This window comes from Lipophrys pholis (genome assembly GCF_963383615.2).
Source record: "Lipophrys pholis genome assembly, chromosome: 9".
Lineage (NCBI taxonomy): Eukaryota > Metazoa > Chordata > Actinopteri > Blenniiformes > Blenniidae > Lipophrys > Lipophrys pholis.
Window position 1 is genome coordinate 22192203 of NC_137639.1, and position 19911 is coordinate 22212113.

At 43.6% G+C, this 19911-nt stretch overlaps 1 protein-coding gene across 1 annotated transcript; it reads right to left on the reverse strand.

Annotated features, from left to right (window-relative positions):
• Positions 1 to 660: 660 nt before the first annotated feature.
• prkcg (protein kinase C, gamma) lies at positions 661 to 19315 on the reverse strand (the record flags this gene model as incomplete). The annotated part of the gene is made up of 16 exons (XM_080471149.1): positions 661 to 822; positions 1711 to 1851; positions 3226 to 3333; positions 3537 to 3617; positions 5626 to 5764; positions 5922 to 5984; positions 6483 to 6574; positions 6846 to 7019; positions 9469 to 9666; positions 9990 to 10191; positions 10421 to 10577; positions 10685 to 10813; positions 11426 to 11537; positions 14337 to 14419; positions 14528 to 14559; positions 19074 to 19315. The coding sequence occupies 16 exons, from the start codon at positions 19313 to 19315 to the stop codon at positions 661 to 663; spliced, it is 2115 nt and encodes a 704-aa protein (XP_080327275.1).
• Between the last annotated feature and the right edge of the window lie 596 nt (positions 19316 to 19911).

The window sequence follows — 19911 nt, forward strand, 5'->3', positions numbered from 1 at the left end:
ACCAGCTGATCTTACTTCATAGTCAATATGCCACGAAGGCAGAAAACAGAGCTGACACTCACACACAATCAGAGAGAGAAAGACATTTCAGGAGACTTTAGTGCCGCTATTGATGACGTGTTGTAAATGGTCCAAAAATATTAGCTGGAATAGACGATTTAGGAAACCTTTTTTATGGTAAAATGTCAAAACGGTGTATCTTTTTGCATACTATGAGAGTTTGTATTGCTGCGTAAGTAAAGAGCTGAATGTTACGAGTTTGGTAAGACACAGCCGCACACAACACAATATTCCAGTTAAAGTAAAGGGAAAATAAGTTGCAAAGTATAACTTTGATAATCTAGAGCTATAAAAACTGTTTGCATGCAAAGAGGTTCTCTTCATCAGGTTCATTGACTGCAGTATTTCATAGGATGTTGTGTTTTTATCTTTCATCAAAAACCTCTGTGACGGAAATCAAGCACACTGGCTTTCTTTGCTGAGATAGTGAGGGTGTAGTCAAGAGGGTGAATGAATATCAAGGTGTCTTGGCATTTTTAATGTAAACGTCAGAACTTGGTTATGAGAGGTGTGACACTCACTGCTAGTTCTCATGTTAAAACTCTCTGCTATAAAACTACTATTGGAATAGGAATAACAGGGTAAACGGAGTACACGCTTTCAAACAGCTGTGAGCGGTGATGGGGCAAACGCTGGGTTGAGGAAAGAGAAGCCCTCGAAGTCTTCCTGGTTGATGGCTGCGAGTATTTCCGGGTCGGAGGGAGTGAGCGCAGACGGAGCCGCTGTGAAGAACTTGTCAAAGTTTTCGCCTTTCCTCCCACCCTGGAGAAGAAGAGGTCACGCATGAGGCCACGCACTCACACATACGTTGTTGTATCCACATTCAACTTTTTGTCATTTTCCAGGTGAACCATAAACATAAGAAATGTCAATAAATGCTCCTACACATCACTTATTACCACCCACACCTTCGTTTTCCCTCTGCAGAGAAACACCTACTGCCCGGCAAATGCTTAGTCACATCTTTTTTTTTTTCCAGCTCCTTAATGGCATTTGACAGCCGTTCTGCAGGATGATATGAATCTCATTTGATTAATGGGCCTGGCCTCTGACCCTTGAGCATGCTCAGCTCTCTCAGGAAACACCTCGCCTTTGGGCAGCCGGGCAGCAAACTGGCGTGCGGCGGGCTAATGATGAGATACATTTGCATAAGGGAGGAGTAGGCAAGACCCTGAGGTCAGGAGGTCGTGTCTGTTATGTCTGCACTCCTCAGAGCCCATCTCCAGAAAAGCAGCAGAGGTGATGAAGGAGAGACAATAGAGATGAATGAGGAAGAAGGGGGGGGGGGGCATTTAGACAGAGAGACAGAGAGAGAGAGAGAGAGAGAGAGAGAGAGAGAGAGAGAGAGAGAGGGGAGGAAATGAGAAAGGTAACATAGTGAGCATGTCTGAGAGAGTAAAAAAAAGCAAGGCAGCGACGGACAGCGTGAGAATCGGAAGAGAGAGGAGACAGATGGAAGAAAGTGACAGCTCCAATTCCCTAAAAGTGTCCTCAGAGAGAGAGAGAGAGAGAGAGAGAGAGAGAGAGAGAGAGAGAGAGAGACCGAGTGAAGAGATCCAGAGAAAGCGGGACAAAGAAACACTTGAAAGAAAGACTTGGAAAAAAAATACTTGAAAGAAAGAAAGAAAGACGTCTCTCTGTTTAACTGACAGTTCTGGGTTTGAAGGGAGGTTGGATTTCCAGTCTCTCCAGACGATCCCAGTCAATCCAGCGGAAGAACGGATGCTCCCTGATCTCCCTCTCCGCCTCCTCTCCTCCACCCAGCCGCTTGGCCGGGTGCTTGGTCAGGAGCTGCGGTGAGAGCGGAGAAAAGGAGGGTGAGTGAAATTAGAGCAATCACTGGGACTGATGACCTGCTGCTGTCTTTTCCCGCAGCTGGCATCGGCTGCAGACCGTGTTGGATAAATGTGCTACAAGGGATGGATGGATTCACATTTCATGACTCTAAACATTGACCTTTTTTAAAGAGTAATTCAACATAAAAAAAAAAAAGCCTTTATTTTTTGTAGATGCACAAACACAGAGCCAGCAAACACATGTTGTATTTTAGCTGAGTCAAGAAGGTGCATGAATATCAAGGTGTCTTGGCATTTCGGTATGTAAACATCAGAACTTGGTTATAAGAGGTATGACACTCACTGCTCGTTCACATTAACAGCGGAAACAGTGGAAACCTCACAAAGTCACTTCATTTACTGAAACTCTTGTATTATATGCACATAATCTAGGCAGGAGAATTTCTGATAACTTGCATGTGTAAAAGAAAGTTTTTGATTACTTCCTTCATATGCCTGCAGAGGCCAACAAAGAGCCAATAACTACACCGAGCACTGACATCCTTTAGATATTATTTCATATAAAATGCAGACAAGAAACACTGGCGCAGGAAAGTGGACATTGTTTTTTTTTTTTTTTTTTTTTTTCATTGAGAAGCCAGCTCCTCCAGGTTTATTCTAAACTACGAAAACATATATTAACAATACAGCAATGTGATACTGATGTTCAGGGTACAACTTGCTGGAAGGTTTGTGGGAGACGTAGATAAATATAATCTGCCTTCCGCCAACATTGATTAAAGTTACTTCAAGCAGGCTGGACAAAACAATTCAAATATTTGTATTTCACATCCGAGTAAACAAAAGAAGGACCCACAACTCTCAGGCATCAAGAGATAAACACACAAAATGATATGTGTTTACAATATAGTCAAACACAAGAAACAAAACTCAGGCTGGAGATTAAGACTGATCGCACCCAGACACAGTATGAACAGAAGACACTGCTACTTTTCCATATTAACGCAGCACAAGTGAGAAAATCCTGTCATCCTGTCTTTTCAGTGATCCACTAAAAAGTGATTGTGGATCTTGAAAAATGACATGTACAACATCAATGTCAACCTTTGTCAAACAGTCTGTAATGGACAATGACAAGTAATATCTTTAAAGGCCTGCAACTGTCATGCTTGTTTCATTGGGTTGTTGTTCACTGCAGTCTATTTTGTTCTTTTTACATTTACATTACAAATCTGTCTTTTCACAGAACTTGAATATGAGTATTAAACCTCACTTATTCTTTTTCTATCATGATCTATTTTTCTGGGTCATGTACACTTAAAGTTGAATGTTGTAAGTGCTGAAAGTGAGAGAAAAGAAATGAACTTACTCCCTTGCAGATACCGACAGCTTCACGAGATAGGCTTTTGGGGTATGAGACGCTCTGCTCCATTATGGACTGAAACAGCTCCTCCTCATCAATACCATCAAATGGCGGCTTGAAAGAAAAAAATTATAAAAAGAGACGAGTCGACTTCAAAACTGAGTTTCACCACAAGCCTCTGGGCAAATTGATAGCACATGCTATAATAGAGTGGAATTTCAAATGAAAGTGTTTTGAAATGATTACAAAGAACAAGCGGCGGAGGCTCATGAGTCTGTGCGTGCATGTCTGTTGTTGGGGTTTGAAGTGACTGTTACCTGTCCGGCCAGCATTTCATACAGCAGTACACCATAGGACCACCAGTCCACTGCTTTATCATAGGGTTGATATGCCACAATCTAAAAAAAAAAAATTTTTTAAAAAGGAGGAAAGATAAGAGGAGAAGAATGGACGTGTATAGATAAGAAAAAAAAGAGGGCAGGGTGTGCCGGGGAAAGCAGGGTTGTAGCGGCCTGCTGCTTGGATGAGATGCAGCTATCAGAGACTGCAGGGGAGGAAACAGAGTGGAGAGAGCAGCAGGGAGGGTAACTATAATAAAATAATCAACACATGACTCTGGATTTCTGTGTGTGTGTGTGTGTGTGTGTGTGTGTGTGTGTGTGTGTGTGTGTGTGTGTGTGTGTGTGTGTGTGTGTGTGTGTGTGTGTGTGTGTGTGTGTGTGTGTGTGTGTGTGTGTGTGTGTGTGTGTGTGTGTGTGTGTTTAGGCATGAGGGGAGGAGCATTGGTCCGGCGTGTGGGAACAATTTCCAGCCCCTGGGGAAATATATTGTGTCTCTTCCAAAATGGCAGATGTGGGAGAATCGATGGGTGTTTACATAAGAGAGTCGATGCCCAGGGGCTTCATAGCAAGGTTTTCAATATCAAAGACGTGCACGACAGTCACATCCTGACTCCCTTGCTCGCCTCTATCTCTCGACTGAAAAGTCCGCCAACCACAGAGGCTCCTTCATTCCTCTGAAATAAATTGTTTATGATCACTTCACACGGAGTGGCACGCATACATTTTTCAAATGATTTGTAAGGTAAACATGATCCAGGCAGGCAGCTACAGTTTGTATTTCAAAAGGGTGTCAAGCAAAACCACCTCCACCTTTTCAGCATTTCAGAGTGGCTGACATTAGCTTTTGACAATAATCACTGCCTTTTCGACTTTTCTGGGTGTTTTGAAGGAGTTTGCCTTTCTCACAGAGGAGCTAATTAGCTTAAGAGATGGAAGGTCATAAATCTTTTATATTTTTCCAGAACAAAATCCACAGTCATCCTTACATGTAAAAATATGCTGCTGCCTTTGCCAAAGCTAAGCAAGATTGTTAGTATTCTTTATTATACCATTGCTTCTTTTCTGCACTGTCCCGCTGCTGCAGTTCACCACAGAAACGCAGCTCGGGCAAACACAAAGAGAGATAGTGTTTGGCTTTTTTTTTTTATATAAAAGGGCTGTAACTATATGTGATACCCTCTTAATTCACTAAACCAAGACTCTTGCAGTTTTATATCAACTTCAAATTAGCAAGAAGGACTGTGGATTTTTTTTTCTCTCATCCTGCCTAACGGAGGCATGTTAGAAAGTGTTATCTGATTAGACTATATGAATGGAGGCAAAATTACAGCAAAACAAGCTATTACACAGCATGGTGGCAAAGTTTTAGGCTGGTATAATACGATGCTAATTATCCATCATGTAAGTACCAGCAGGAAGGCATCAGACTGGCTCTAAATTTATTCTGCAGTAGAGGAAAACAAGCCCAAACATAAAGCCAGCATTTATTAAGAGCTGCTTTCAGTGTAAAGCCACAGAGATCTGGTCGTCTGTGTGAGTTTACATGAAGCGACAGAGGGATGTGAACCAGAATACATCCACAAAAGATCAGCGTTGAGTTTACGACTGCAAGTTCCTTTAAAAAGTGTGTTGAAGTTTTCTCAGAAGAAGTGACGCTGCTTTAAATCCAATCGTTGGTCACATAAAATACTGATTACTCATGCACAGTGATATACACACACGGATGTATACATCTGTATATATTTTTACTGTTCAAGTTAAGGTTGTATTATTCTGGTATCACAAGCTCTCTTAAGGACACTGGTGATTCATATATGCAACAATCTCATAACACAGGCCCACACCACTGCTAATTGAATCAAGTGAAGTTAATTATTCAAAAACGCTGACAAGGTCAAGGAGGACGGAGGAGGCAAGAGGAGCAGCGGCGAACCAACTCTTCACCCCACCCTGATGCGCATCAGGTCAAGCGAAGAAAGAGGGTGAGACAAAACATCTCCAGAACAAATGAGGGAAAGTTTAGGAGTGGCTGTGGCTCACGGAGTCAGGGCAGGAGTCAGTGTACCTCGGGGGCAATGTAGTCGGGAGTGCCACAGAAGGTGCGTGTGGTGTCGCCCTCAAACATCCCCTCCCTGCACATGCCGAAGTCAGCAATCTTTATGTGGCCCTCGCTGTCGAGCAGCACATTATCCAGCTTTAGATCCCTGAGAAGGAGGGAGACAGATCACACGCACACACGCATGAATCATTTTGATAGATAACATCTTTATAGCCATCATTACCCACACAAGACATGATAAATGTCACGGCCGTGTTTTGCACCAAACCGGGACACGTCAGACACGCTGGCCACTTCTTCACCTGTAGATGATGCCTTTACTGTGGAGGAAGAAGAGGCCGACCGCTATTTCTGCTGCATAAAACCTGCACGGAGAGAGAGCAAGGAGAGGGGGGGTCACTCACAAGTGGTCACTTTATCTTCCAGAGAATTGACCAAGGTTTCAGCTAATTCAAAAGAGGATGATGACAAGAGGGAGCAGAGCTCCAGAGGCTGATGAAAGCGAAAGTAACTAAGTAGATGAAAGGCAGAAAATGAAGAAAGAAAGACGCAGATGAGCAACAGAGTAAGAATTAGTTTTAGATGATTGATCAAAGATTATTGATTACATGAAGAGCCAGGGGAGGGAAAATGTAGCTGAAAAGATGAGATTAGTGGGAGGGGAGAGTTGGTGGTGGTGGTGGGGTGGGGGGGGGGGGGGGGGGGGGTGCTTGAGTAGATGACTTCACCAGGTATGAAGAACAAAGCTGAGAGATGTGTGTGCATGCGAAGGAACAAAGGATGAAAGAAAGACAGGAAATGAGACCGTGTGTAGATGAGGACGGTGATTAAAGGCTTGAGAAAAGAGCTTTTTGACTACATACGCTGCGTGAGGCTCTTTGAAGTTCCCGACTATCTGAATGTGAAACATCAGGTCTCCCCCATTTACATATTCCATCACATAATACAGCCGGTCCTGTGGAAACAAAACACACACATGCACACACAGGGACAAGTTAATCACGCATAATCACCTTTTGTTCAACTTAACAGCCAATTTGTTAAAATCTCTCCTTCAGGACCGAGGACCTTGTTGAAGAAAGCGAGTTTAATTAATACATTTATTAATCGAAAGCTGTAAAACCTGGACTAAGAAATAAAACTCCTGGGAGACAAAATGTCAGGCAGCTGGACATTGTAATGTGAGCTCTGTGATTCCTTCGGGACACACACACACACACACACACCTCGGTCTGGAAAGCACAGTAGAGCGATGTGAGGAAGTGAGGGCGGGACTGGAGGGCGAGCACCCTCCTCTCCACCAGAGCGCTCTCTGTATCCTCGTCCTGGAAGAGGACGTCTTTCTTCAGCACTTTGACTGCAAACAGACGCTCGCTGCCTCGCTCCTCCGCCAGCAGCACCTGGAATAGAGAGAGAAAGAGAGAGAGAGAGAGAGAGAGAGAGAGAGGAGAGAAGTTAGTGGGCCAACAAGGAGACAGATATGGATCCTGAGAATTTCACAGCAGCTGCTGTATTTCTTCACTCTGCAGAGATCCATAAATAAACAAAATGTTCACTCATAAACAGCTCCACACCGAAAGCTGGATGGAAGAAAAGAAAGCGTGCTGATGGTCTTGAAAAAACACCTTTAAATTTCACTCTGATGTCTCACACAATTGACACGACAGCAATCTGTGTCAAACCAGGGGGGTATCCAGAATATTTTAATCGGTATAGGCAAAGGGTAAACAAACGTTAAACTTGGGGTTTTATCCAAAAGTGATAAGAATGCAATGTTATACTCTCTTTCTTTCTTCATTTGAGAAAAGAGATTGTATATGGCATCTTCAAATCTTACCGTCAACATTATTTTTTGGGTTGAACATTTCCCCTAAGTCTCAATGTCCTCGTCTGTACCTGCTTCTGGAGTGACATTACTGAGCTACTCAACTTAATCTAAACAGCATCATCACATAGAAGAACATTTACTTGAGACTTTTCAGTGGAAAACACACAGAAATATCTAATATAGAAATCAGAGACACATTAAGTCTACCCCTACACGTTCTGATCTGTACTTTCAGACAGGTACACAGCAAGGCCAATGAGATTACAGAGGGATTCAGAAGCCCCTTGATGCCACCAGCATTGCAACCAAATTGAAGTTTCCTTTGATTTCAGTACTTTTACACAAGTGAGTTCAGCTTGAAAGGACCTCTGAGCTTCATCCCCGTCTCTACTGTACTGTAGTGCTATCAGCTCAGAGTGTTTTTAGGTCATTGTGTTATGACTGACAAGGTGCTCTAGATCATAGAGAACTAGTTCTTTGATTTTATTGAATCTATGCACTTTTTAGGCACATTCACAGGCATCCGGCTGCTTTTATGCATGGCAATAGGTTCAACATGGCGCTGGAACTTGAAAACTTGAGATATACATAACACAGTGCATGGCAGCCGGAAAAATTATCACAAGATATGGATGGAAAAAAGTTCAGCACCACGCACATTTCACTCCGACATAGTAAAATAGCTGGTTGTAATGTTTAATTAAAGCTGATTTGAGGTTGAAGATTCCAACATTCATTAACGTCTTCGGTGGAAAAAGCCAAGCCGGTCTCATGCTTTTATCAGACATTAAAAACACATTGTGCAGATATATTCCCACTCCCATGAAATTGGCTGCTAGTGGGCAGCTCTGAGTGCTAATGACACTATAATTTTCCACAATGAGAGTCATGTGACCCCGGTTTTAGTGAGAAAGTTATCATGGAGAGCGCTGCAAAACGCTGACAACAACACTGCTTCAAATTGCCGGGCCCGTCTCCAGTGCTGCGCTGTAATGGTCACTGGTTCAGGGAGATAAAGGATCTCATTTTACTTTCAAATAATGGCGGATACAGAAAATTACACTCTTTCCTTTTTTATAGATCAATGTGACTTGCTTCGTGAAGGAAGCTGTGGATGTGCATTCACTGTGAGTGTTTGTGTGGGACTATTGATGATGAGCCACCAGTCACTGAGAGAAATCTTGCTGTCTCCTGTAATTCTGCCTCCAAGTTCCAAACTAACTCACACTCAAATAGGACCCATCATCTTTCAGAATATTACACATCTCAGAAGCGTGTACTTTTTCTCCACTCTCTCTTCTCCGCTCTTGTCATCCCATTTTCTTTTTGGTCATTTTGTCATTTTCTGCAGCTTAGTAATCCTCGCTTTCTCTCTATCTGTGTCTGTCTCCTCCTTACTTTCCCTCACTCGGCAGCCCCGGGGTCTGTCTCTCCTTTCTTGGGTCGGGTTTTTTTTTTTTTTCTCACTTCTTACGTAAGCCAAGTCTATTTCTCCTGTCCTCTGTAGACATTCCTCTGACAGTTATGAAACAGCACATGGGGATTTCAGCGGAGGAAGAAGGACTCAAAACTCCCCTGTCTTCATTATGCCTCATCTACTGGGGAATTAAAGAGAAAATGGAGAGCAGAGGCTCCCTTGAAATGAACACCTCCACGAGGACTGCCTGTGTGGCATGTGGGAAGCCGGCCAGCCTGTGCTCACGACTGCTGACAACACAAAAGAAGCGAAGGGTTAAATGAATCATTTGGCAGTAGGAGAGACAACGAACATGTTAGTAAGACAGGATGATTTTTTTTTCCTTTTTTTCAAAGAAATCCTGCCTTTCTGAGCCCACAAGCTGCTCCATGAAATGCCACTTGAAGGTCAAGTCCATCGATAGTAGAAATTATTTAAAGCCCAGAATAATCTTTGTTGTTTTCAGCATGAATGGCCTCTTTGAATATCACTTACTGGTGTTGGATCAGAAACAGTGATTGTGTGCAGAGAGATGACATTTTATCTCCGAGGCGACTGTGATTACCTTGCCAAAGCTGCCTTTCCCCAGCACCATGAGGAAGTTGAAGTCATGCAAACCCACTTTGACTGTGCAGGGGCCTGGGGTGTGTATTGGTGGACAGGGTGGCAGCGGGGTGAGGGACAGGGACATGGGGAACGGTTCAGACAGCGGGGCAGGTAGCACCTGAGGCAGAGAGGGCGTAGTGGCATCTGGCAGAGGCTCCTGGAGAAGCATAAAGAGATGGTTGAGAGATGAATGGCTCCACGCCGTCCACCCCACACACACAGACACATAAAACATTGGCGCCATTGAAAAACCGAACCTGCACCTGCCCCAAACTGTGGATGGTGAGGCAGAACAATTCTGCACCCTGGTGGATGTGGAGTGAAGCAGAGGAGTGGAGTTCACTCTGTAATTTATTATCTAATTATTGAGCTACAACACCAACATAAATCCTCTAAATCCTAAATCCTCTAAATCCTTTGTTGAATGCCGATATAAATAACCTATTTTTTTTATTCTTGTCACCACAAAGTGATGTTTACCTGCAGGTCTGGGTCTGGTACTGGAATGTTATAATACTCTCCCTCGTCTTGAGCCAGCAGTTTGAACCAGCCGCTGATGGGACGCCTGAAGATCTCGCTCACGCCAAACGACAGGGCTCCCATGAAATCGTTCCGAGATGTCCGGTCCCAGTCCCAAACCTCCACTGACAGACGGCGGTCCCACTGATGGCCGCGCACTGAGCTGTGGAGCAACACCGTCAAACTGATCGGGGAAATTTCACTCAATGCAACGAATGATTTTGATTTACAGCTGAATGGCATTTTGCAGAAAATCATGTTTCTACTGATTATCATAAAATGTGAATGTGAAGAGAGTTTTTTTCTTTAGAAGTGCTTTGAATGACCTTCAGCGAATTTCATGCTCAAGCCCAGCAAATTTTACAATTTGATTAAAGTTCACAAAGACTCACAAGGTGAAGCTCTCATTCCAGACGGGATTGAGTGTGGAGCGGATGGTCTTAGTCTTCTGTTTGCTGTGGCTCTTTGGGTCCGGAATCAATTTCAGCTTAACATACGGGTCTGACAAGCCATTTGGGTCCATGGGCATCAGGTTACGAGCCTCCCGCACTGGAGGGAAGGAAGAATAATAAAGAGGGAGACAGATTTTTCATTACCTGTGGAGACGTGCTTCTTGGGTTGAAACGCAGTTCCAATAATCCAGCAGGTCTGCTCACCTGTAACATAGACATCCTCCTTCTCTCCCCTGATGGTCAAATGGATTCTTCCTCTCTTCTCCGTGTGATCCTGGCCACAGAGGCTCGGGACGCTGGTCTCACACCGCCGATGGACGTTCATGTCACAACCTCACCATTCAAAGAGACACAAAATAGACTGGTGATTCTCAAAAAATAAGATACAATGAAAAACTCTAATTGTTTTCGTAGTTATTTTGATATTCAGAAGATTAAACAAAAGATTTAAAGTATCTACAATATTTTATCTTTGAAAGTTACAACCCCTGGTTTTCTATTCTAATAACATCTACTGAAATATTGCGAAAGCATATCTATTAAAACGTTTGTGTAGCATTAGAAAAGATGATGCCATGTTCAGATCTTTCAGTAATTATTTACAGGGCGACTTTACTTCACTGAGAATACTGTTCATCTATATCAATCTGCGCTCAATGTGGTTTTATGAAAGACTTTATGTCAGACAACAAAATGTAGCATATTTCTGGAGTTTCTGTTGATTGCCAAACTTTTCATCGAACCTGTCAAAAAAGTGAATTAGCACATTTGACAAACTGTTAAATCCTTTTTACCAACAGCGGCAAAACACTTTCTTCTCAAATCGCACTAAATTGGCCATGTGAATGGATTTTTTGTCCGCGCATCACAGTTATTTTGAGTCCACACGCGCAGGGATATATCACACGGCGGTGCAGGGCCATAATGCAGTCTGATGAAACTCACTGTTACATTTCATGCCCTGATGTATGAGGCCGTACAGCAGCGAGCCACAGTGGTCGCAGAATGTGGGACTGGAGTACGTTTGGATCTTAAATGTGTGCCGACTCTTCAGGTCCTGCAATAAAACAGAAACAATGAGAGCACACACCAACATACACACATTTACACACAAACATGCAGAGTATGATTAGAAAAGAGACGGTAAGTGTGAGATTCATGGATGAGCCAATTAGATTTCTCCATCAGGAGAGGACACAGACTGCATCCAGGCAGGGCTGCATGTGTATGAGCCAGTATGAGAGTGTATCTACTGCACAGAGGGAGATGAATCATTTTTATCTCTCCTCAGCTCATCAGACCACCCCACCACCACGCTCAGTACACCACCTTCTCCCAAACTGTTTTCTCTCCCTCGTCGCTCTGAGTCGCTATTTAAAAACCCTGTCACCCTGTTTCTCCTCTATCCCTGTGTGTGTGTTCCTTTCACTATCTCATCCTCTCTCTCACACACACACACACACACACACACACACACACACACACACACACACACACACACACACACACACACACACACACACACACTTATGCGTGTGCGTGCGTGCGTCCGTGTGTGTGTGAATCTGATGATTGTTCGTCAGTAATCTGCCGTCGGTTCAGTCGACTGATGTTTGAATGAAACGACACACGAGGTGATGATCATTGCCGCTGCCATTGTCCCCCCGTCGTCCCGCCATCGCCATCGCCATCGCTTCAACCCTCATCATTTCACCTTTTAGCGTCAAATGAGGGACTGAAACGATGACGTGTGTTGAAATATAGTTGCTGTTTAATTGTGTGTCGATCAGGTTTGATTTTATCATCATCCCTCGTTACTTTCTTCTTTTCCTGTTCATCCCAATGCTGCGCTGAGGTGGAGGAGGAGGAGTAGTGGGTGGAGGTGGTGTTGAAAGCTGAGGTGGAGGAGGAGGATGGTCAGTAGTCGGTCAGCTGACGGAGGAGGTGGTTGTTCATTTTCACTAGGGACGTTTCAGTGTTCAGTGTTGGACGGAAACCGGACTGGAAGGGTTCATGGAGGTTGTTTACGTCGAGGAAGGACTGTAATTGGCAGCAACCACCGTTTGTAGTATTTTGAAAATGGGAGGTTGGAGATGGAACAGTAAAGATGGAGGTTAGTTGGGTCAGTTGTTGGTGAATGGAGTTGATTTTGGAGCTGAAGAAGTCCAGGAAGGCAGTGCCATGGTGGGTGGAAATGTCTGGAGGGTTTAGGAGGCTGAAGTAGGTGGCTGACTGTTGAAAAGAGGACTCTGTTGTTATTTAGTTTTTATCTTTTTGAATTTTTATAGCATTGTATTAATCCCCAGACGGGAAATTCCATCCCGAATGACCCATCGGTTGCAGCCGCACAGAGCAGCGCTCAGGGGGGAGCTGGGAGTGGCGGAGGTTTTGCCCAGTGAATGTTTTGTTGGGGGGAAGTCATCTCAATGACATGAATCTTCACAGAATAAAGCGGACAGCGCTGGACTGGCAGCCCCACTGATACTGACGCCACAGAGCTCAAAGAGATCAAGATCGCACCTCTCCCACATGAACACGCGGTTCATCGTGTGTTTGGCTAAGCTGACAGCAGCTATCGCCATGCACTGGACTCCTCCATACTTAAAGCCCTGGTACCCCTGGAGAAACGATCCGCACACCACCTTCATCAACTTAACGCCTGTCCTGTCGTCAGCCTGTACTGCCACGGAAGCAGAGGAAGACACCAGCCTCTGCACCAATCAACTCAGAGTCCAACTCTATTTGTTTGGACTCCATTGCTCTGACCGATCCATCTATCCATCCATTCATCTTCTGTCCCACTTCGTCCGTTTGGGGTCAATGTAGCAGGATAAAGAGTAGAGCCCGGGTGTCCCTCTCTGCCACAACTTCTCACAGCTCTTCTGGGGGGACCCTGAGACGCTCCCTGATCAAGCCAAAGATATAATCTCCCCAGCGAGTCCTGGGCCAACCTTGAGGCCTCCACCCAGATGGACGTGCCTGGTAGACCACTAAAGAGAGGCCACCAGGGGGCGTCCTAATGAAAAGCCTGGATGACCTCAACTGGCTCCTCTCAATGTAGAAGAGCGGCAGCTCGACTCTGAGTCTCTCTGGAATAACTGAGTTTAACAATCTATCATCAAGATCGACGCCAGCCAACCTGCGGAGACTTATGGGAGATACCTTGCTAATCCCAATCTAGTGTTTTTAATGGCTCCTTTATTTCTACTTTGGAAAAAAATGAGCAATACCGGAGCGACTATGGAGCAATATGTGAATCGCACGCACGCACGCACGCACGCACGCACGCACGCACGCGCACACGCACACGCACACGCACACGCACACGCACACGCACACACACACACACACACACACACACACACACACACACACACACACACACACACACACACACACACACACACATCCCTTGACCTCAATTCTATAGCAGTTTATTTGAGAGGCATCTACTCTTGGTTTATTTGGCTGGTAGGTATAAAAAAAGAAAAAACATGAGCAAAAAGACAAATCTCCCTGAAATCCTCAAAGAGGAAGCCTGAGCAGACTGTTGCTTTCTCCCCACTGTAATTCTCACTCTTATCAGCCTCTCCCACCCTCCACCTGTGTCTCCCTACTCCTCCTTACACCCTAGATCTCTGGAGCCTTGCAGGATGGCGTGACATGAGTGCACACGTCACGAATGGGACAAGCTCACTCAGTGGACGTATGGATTGACGAATGAGTCAGGCACATGTGCTTCCATCAACATGCCAGCGGTTAAACATGGTGGTGATGGTGGGAGGTCTTGACGAAAATGGAAAACTCGAAAGCATAAACGGATGCAGCATGATGGAGACGAGACTCATCTGCTCACGTCAGGTGTTGGGGCCGTCACAGATCCAGGACAAGTAAAGGTCACAAACTCGTGACATCTTTTGTGTACTACAAAGCTGCAAACTAGAGAAAACAGAGAGGCGCCTCAAAATCTAACATGTTTTTCAAAGACACACAATCAAGAAGATTAAAAGGAGCTAAAGAGGAGAAAGAAGCTGCATTTTTCTCTACCTTGACATTGGAATCCTTGTTTTCCAATGCCCCTGAAAGAGAAAGAGACATTTATTTAGACACAAACACAATCCACTTTAGTTATTTTTTAAGGTGAAATGTGCTACTTTAGATAGTGCTGCCGCATTGTTTTGTGTGGTATGGTATCAGTTCAAGTGCAACCATTCTTATCAGGAGGCAACCACTGCTGGCTGTGTTAGAATCTATAATAACTTGATAAACAAAGTCATTATGTGTAAAGTTTGAGTGTTGTTCCTTTTTCTGGACACACACACACACACACACACACACACACACACACACACACACACACACACACACACACACACACACACACACACACACACACACACACACACACACACACACACACACACGCACAAAGGCTACTCCTCTGTTTGTAGAACTGCAATGGTGGCCGGATTGTAGTATCTCCTTAGAGCTTTAATTGAATAATTAAAGCCATTGATTGACTAAAGAGTCCACTCAGCAGCATGCCCACGGTGAATCAACTTTTGATTAGGAGGTTTAAGAAGGCAGACAAACGAGACACCACCAAGACCTCCACTACAATCATACTGGAGAAGCACAGAGGTTCGCAGGAAACTGACCATAATCACTGATCTACAATCAGTTCACCATCTGGCTGAGTAATAATTATAGATGAGGTTGCATAGGGTAATCCGATCCTTGATCAGTATTCAGCAGAAGTGTGTGTCTGCAGCACCATGCATACGAGGCCAGTTCTGCTTTCTGACCAGCAGAGAGCATTAGACTACCAGATATGGATTAAGGAAGGCAGTCACAGTGTTGCTTTGCTGGCTAGATATCACAGGGAGTTCATAAAAAAAAAAAAAAAAAAAGGAAAACTCAGTTTTAAATTTAATGATGGATTAAAACAAATCAAGAGAAATTAAACAAAAAAGTTGCACCCAAAACACCCAAACTAGATGTCACATTTTTTTAATTTATTTTTTTAATACATGGGTGAATATTAAAACATATTATGGCCGGATTCCATTTAGCTGCTTCAGTGTCAGACTAATGTTATTGTGCATGCTGGCACACTGACAGGGTTTACTGGGACAATCGACTGGAACTTTCACCTTTATTAATACCAGTAGTAATGGATTTGCTTTTCATGCTTAGTCAAATAAGAATTATAAATTAGTTGCTTTAGTATTTATTTTTTTCTTAATTGAGCAATTTTGAGTACGAATGCCAGAAATGTTACTTTAAGAACGCTGATGTTAATGAGATATGATTCAACCTAAGTTCTGAAAAAGTATGCTGTGTTAAATGTAGATTAAAAACACAATGCTTCCATGTGGAACTCTATACAACCATAACTTATACATAATAGATCACAGAAAACATATTGGATGTCAAAGTGAAGACTTTTTATATCTACATAAAAGAAATATAAGCTCATTTTGAATTTAATGGTAACAACACATGTCCCAAAAATTGGGACTGTGTAACTGTGATGCATCCCTTCTTTTAACAACTGTATATGTGCTGTAGTTGTTGGGAGAGGATGCAGGATTTTACCTAGGCATTGATTTTTTTATTAAGTGATTCACCGAATATTTTCAGATGTTGAAAAATGTGGATTCCACGACCTGGACACTTCCATTGTTGTAGTGATGGATGCACTATGAGGTTTTGCATGGTCTTACTGTAATATGCAGGAGACATCTGGATGGGTGCACAAATTGCTCTAAAACTTAAGCATTGATGATGCCTTCCCAGATGAGTAAGCTGCCTGCACTAAAGGCACTGATGCAACTCTTTACCGTCACAGATGCAGGCTTTTCAACCGTCTGCTCAAGAAGCTAGATGGACCCTCTCTGCTTTAGTCTGCAGGACACTGTGTCTCTAAAAGTGAATTCACATTTTGATTCATCTTGCCACAGAACAGTTTTCCATTTTGCCTCAGACCATTTAGAATTGGGTTTAGCCCAGAGAGCGGAGGTGTTTCTGGACTGCGTCCACGTTTGGTTTCCTCCCTTAAACGATGCAGCCTCAGCTTGCATATATGTATCGCATGGTAAACTGATTTATTGAAGCATTACTGAGCCTATAGAGTTACATCCAATAGAGAATTGTACCTGTTTTTAATGCACTGTTGCCTCAGGGACAGAAGATCACAAGTGTCCAAAGATTTCACCTAATTATCTTAATTTCTAGATACAGTTTGTCACAGACTGGTGAACCTCTGCTTATCTAAGCCATACTTCATAAAATGTTCCTTTTATACCCAGTTGTGTTACTGACCCGGGGGCCAATACACGTAATTAGTTGTCACCTGATCTTCCAGTTGTTTTGATGTGATTCCGCCATCACAATATGCTAATAATTTCCTTGCAATAGTGAAATCCTGTACATACAATCCCATACATCTTGTATGAAGCTTTTATTTAGGAACAAAATATGGATTTAAAAGACTCTGGTTCTATTTGAATTTAACACAGCGTACTAACTTTTCAGGAAGTGATGTTGTGTACTTTCTTTTCTTTGACAATTTGACTCAATTATGGCACAAAGCAGCAAAACACATTCTCTTTTGAACCTTGACTTTATAAACAACAAATTCCCAAATTTATTGTCTTAGTTTTTAATTAATCTAATAATCTCCCAGGGGCTCAGACACCCGTGATGAAAGCCGCTGCTCTGACATCTTGTGTGAAGGAAGACGGTTTTTCACCCTGAACTAAGTGCTGCTACTGCAGCCAAGACAGCAGCCAGTTGGAGAAATGTCCTGAAAGATACCCAGAGGCTTCTGGAAGATGGAGCGGCCAGCATCCAACATACCCCCACCACCATATGTCCCTACACACAAACACTTACACACACAAAGGCATGCATGCACTAATGCAAAGGATTTAAAATTCAAACATGTCGTATGTTCATCTACAACACACATCTTGTTCTTTTTAATGTTATTTCCATAAATGTGTTTGATATCAATCACAGATTTTTCTATAATGGTATCGCTTCACCTTTTGCATGAGCCTGAATATAACAGAATTACTAGTTTGTTACATTGTTTGGTTTTAATCTACTTTAAATTGTTTTTGTTTCTTATGAAGAATAGGAAGAAATGTCACACCTCGCAAAGAAATGTGGAAAAAAAACCTCTAACATTTGACATTTGTGAACAAGAGTAAGTTTTAGCAGTATCTCCCGTGAATCCAGCGCTGCCTGCAGGAACCACTTAATAAAAAAAGATTTTCTTACATATCAACGCACCGAAAAATCAATTACTGCAAAACAGATTACGTTTTAGAATTAACACTCTTAACACCTTAGTTCATTTAACAGCTTTGTTCAGTTGACTCATTAAAAAAGTGCTACTCAGCCTGTGAAAGCAGTGCAATTATGCATTTTGTAGCTCTAGAGGAGCTGATAAAAGTTTGGAAAAAAGATGTTGCCTGAAGTCTCAAGAGCACAGACAAAGCTTTTTTGTAATTTTTTTTTTGCTTGATCCTTTTGGCTTTCTATATATTTTGTGTATGTTTTTGGCACAACTGCTTTCACACTATGCAGTTTAATCGAAATCCATATTAGGGGGTGTAACATCAGTCTGGACTCCCTCGTCCTGCCTGTAATTTCTCTGCTCAGGACTGTCTGAGTTTGGCTTTGACACTGACAGATGGTAAGCTGCATCCGTTCTGGTCGGTCTTTATCCATTGTAGACCCATCAAATTTATGAAAGTGACATCTTACAAGAACTGCTCCTTCCAGATTTGAATACATACACAAACAATGTGATTTATAGCCAGGGAGCAGAGGAGGTCATACTGCTCCAGTATACATATAATAATTTTTGGACTTTCTCTCAAATGACTAGTTTATCATCACATGGACAGAAATCATTAAAAGATAGTCTAATACAAAGCCGCTGTTATGCATCAACAGTGAAACTCAGTGGATCAACCTGGGACTGATATAACACATGTATTACTATCATTATATCTTACTACTTTTGGTTGAATGCTGGACTTCCTGTATTTTCACAATAAGTAATATTGTTAATGGTTATTGGGATGTGGATGTAGACAATTCCCTCTGAGTATGTCACAAATCCCACCTTGCCTCTGTATGTCTGCATGTAGTAAAACCCAAAACATTTATATGTGACTAAACCTCACGCCCTGCTCAAGGTCTTGTTTGTGTGTGAACTCCATTTAGAGTGTGTGTGTGTGTGTTGTGTGTCTGCATGTGTAGGAGCACATGAAGTTCCCAAAGTAACTCCTGAATTGTGTGGGCAGCAGCAGTGTGGAGGTGAGGTTATGCGATCAGATTGGGTCAGTGTGGGTAGTTTCTCCAGCAGGCAGCTGGAATGGGTGAAAGAAAGAAGGAAGTGCAAATAAAGAGTCTGCATTAAATAGAGAGGTGGGATGCCTGAGGAGGCGGCATTGTGAACTGCTGGGGTGGTTTCTGTGTAAACGTGTGTGTGTGTGTGTGTGTGTGTGTGTGTGTGTGTGTGTGTGTGTGTGTGTGTGTGTGTGTGTGTGTGTGTGTGTGTGTGTGCGCGCGCTACCATATGAAGTCGGTGCAGTGGCTGCAGAAGGTGGGCTGCTTGAAGAAACGCGCTGTGAACTGGTGGTCCTTCACCTCGACAATCCTCTTATGTTTGAGCGCTCCCTTCCTCTGAAACACGGACACCCTCGGTGGGGGGGAGATGGGCGAGGGCAGAGGGGAGGCACTGGGGGAAGTTGCAGATGCAGGGGAGGCCAGTGTCAATGGGGAAAGGGAAGGGGAAGGGGAGACCGGGGTGGACATGATGCCTGGAGGATACAGCAGAGATACGAGAGGAGGGAGAGGGGGAATTGATGAGTGTCAGTAAGGAGGGCTTAGAGCTGCACGGGAAAAAGACCTTGAACATAGGAAAGGTTGGAGAGGAGGGAACAAGGACAGGAAGGAGGAGCAGTGAGAGGAGGTGGAGGAGGAGGGATGAAAAGTGTAATGGGTCATGGTGGAGAGTGGAGTTGTATTAATGGCACATGGGATGTAGGGTAGGGAGCAGAGACGGAGCGGCGTGACGAGGAGAAAGATCGAAATGGAACGAAAGTGCATAGAGACAATGGAAGTCGGGAGAAAGCGACAGGTACAGAGCGGCAGAGAAAAGAGACATAATGGAAAAGACAGAGGTTAATTCACATACAGAGACAGAAACCTCCTAAGAGACTGTGAGACGCTAAACGATTAGAGCAACTTGCAGTGTGTCCCACATACAGTGTGTCCACGCTACCTACAGCTCCCTCTCTTTGTACCCCCTATAGCTTCCTCTCCCTGCCAGCTATGACTACCCCCTGGTCGTTATGTCAACTGTACCTCCTGTTGCCATGTCAACAACACCCCCACCAGCTGCTCCAATA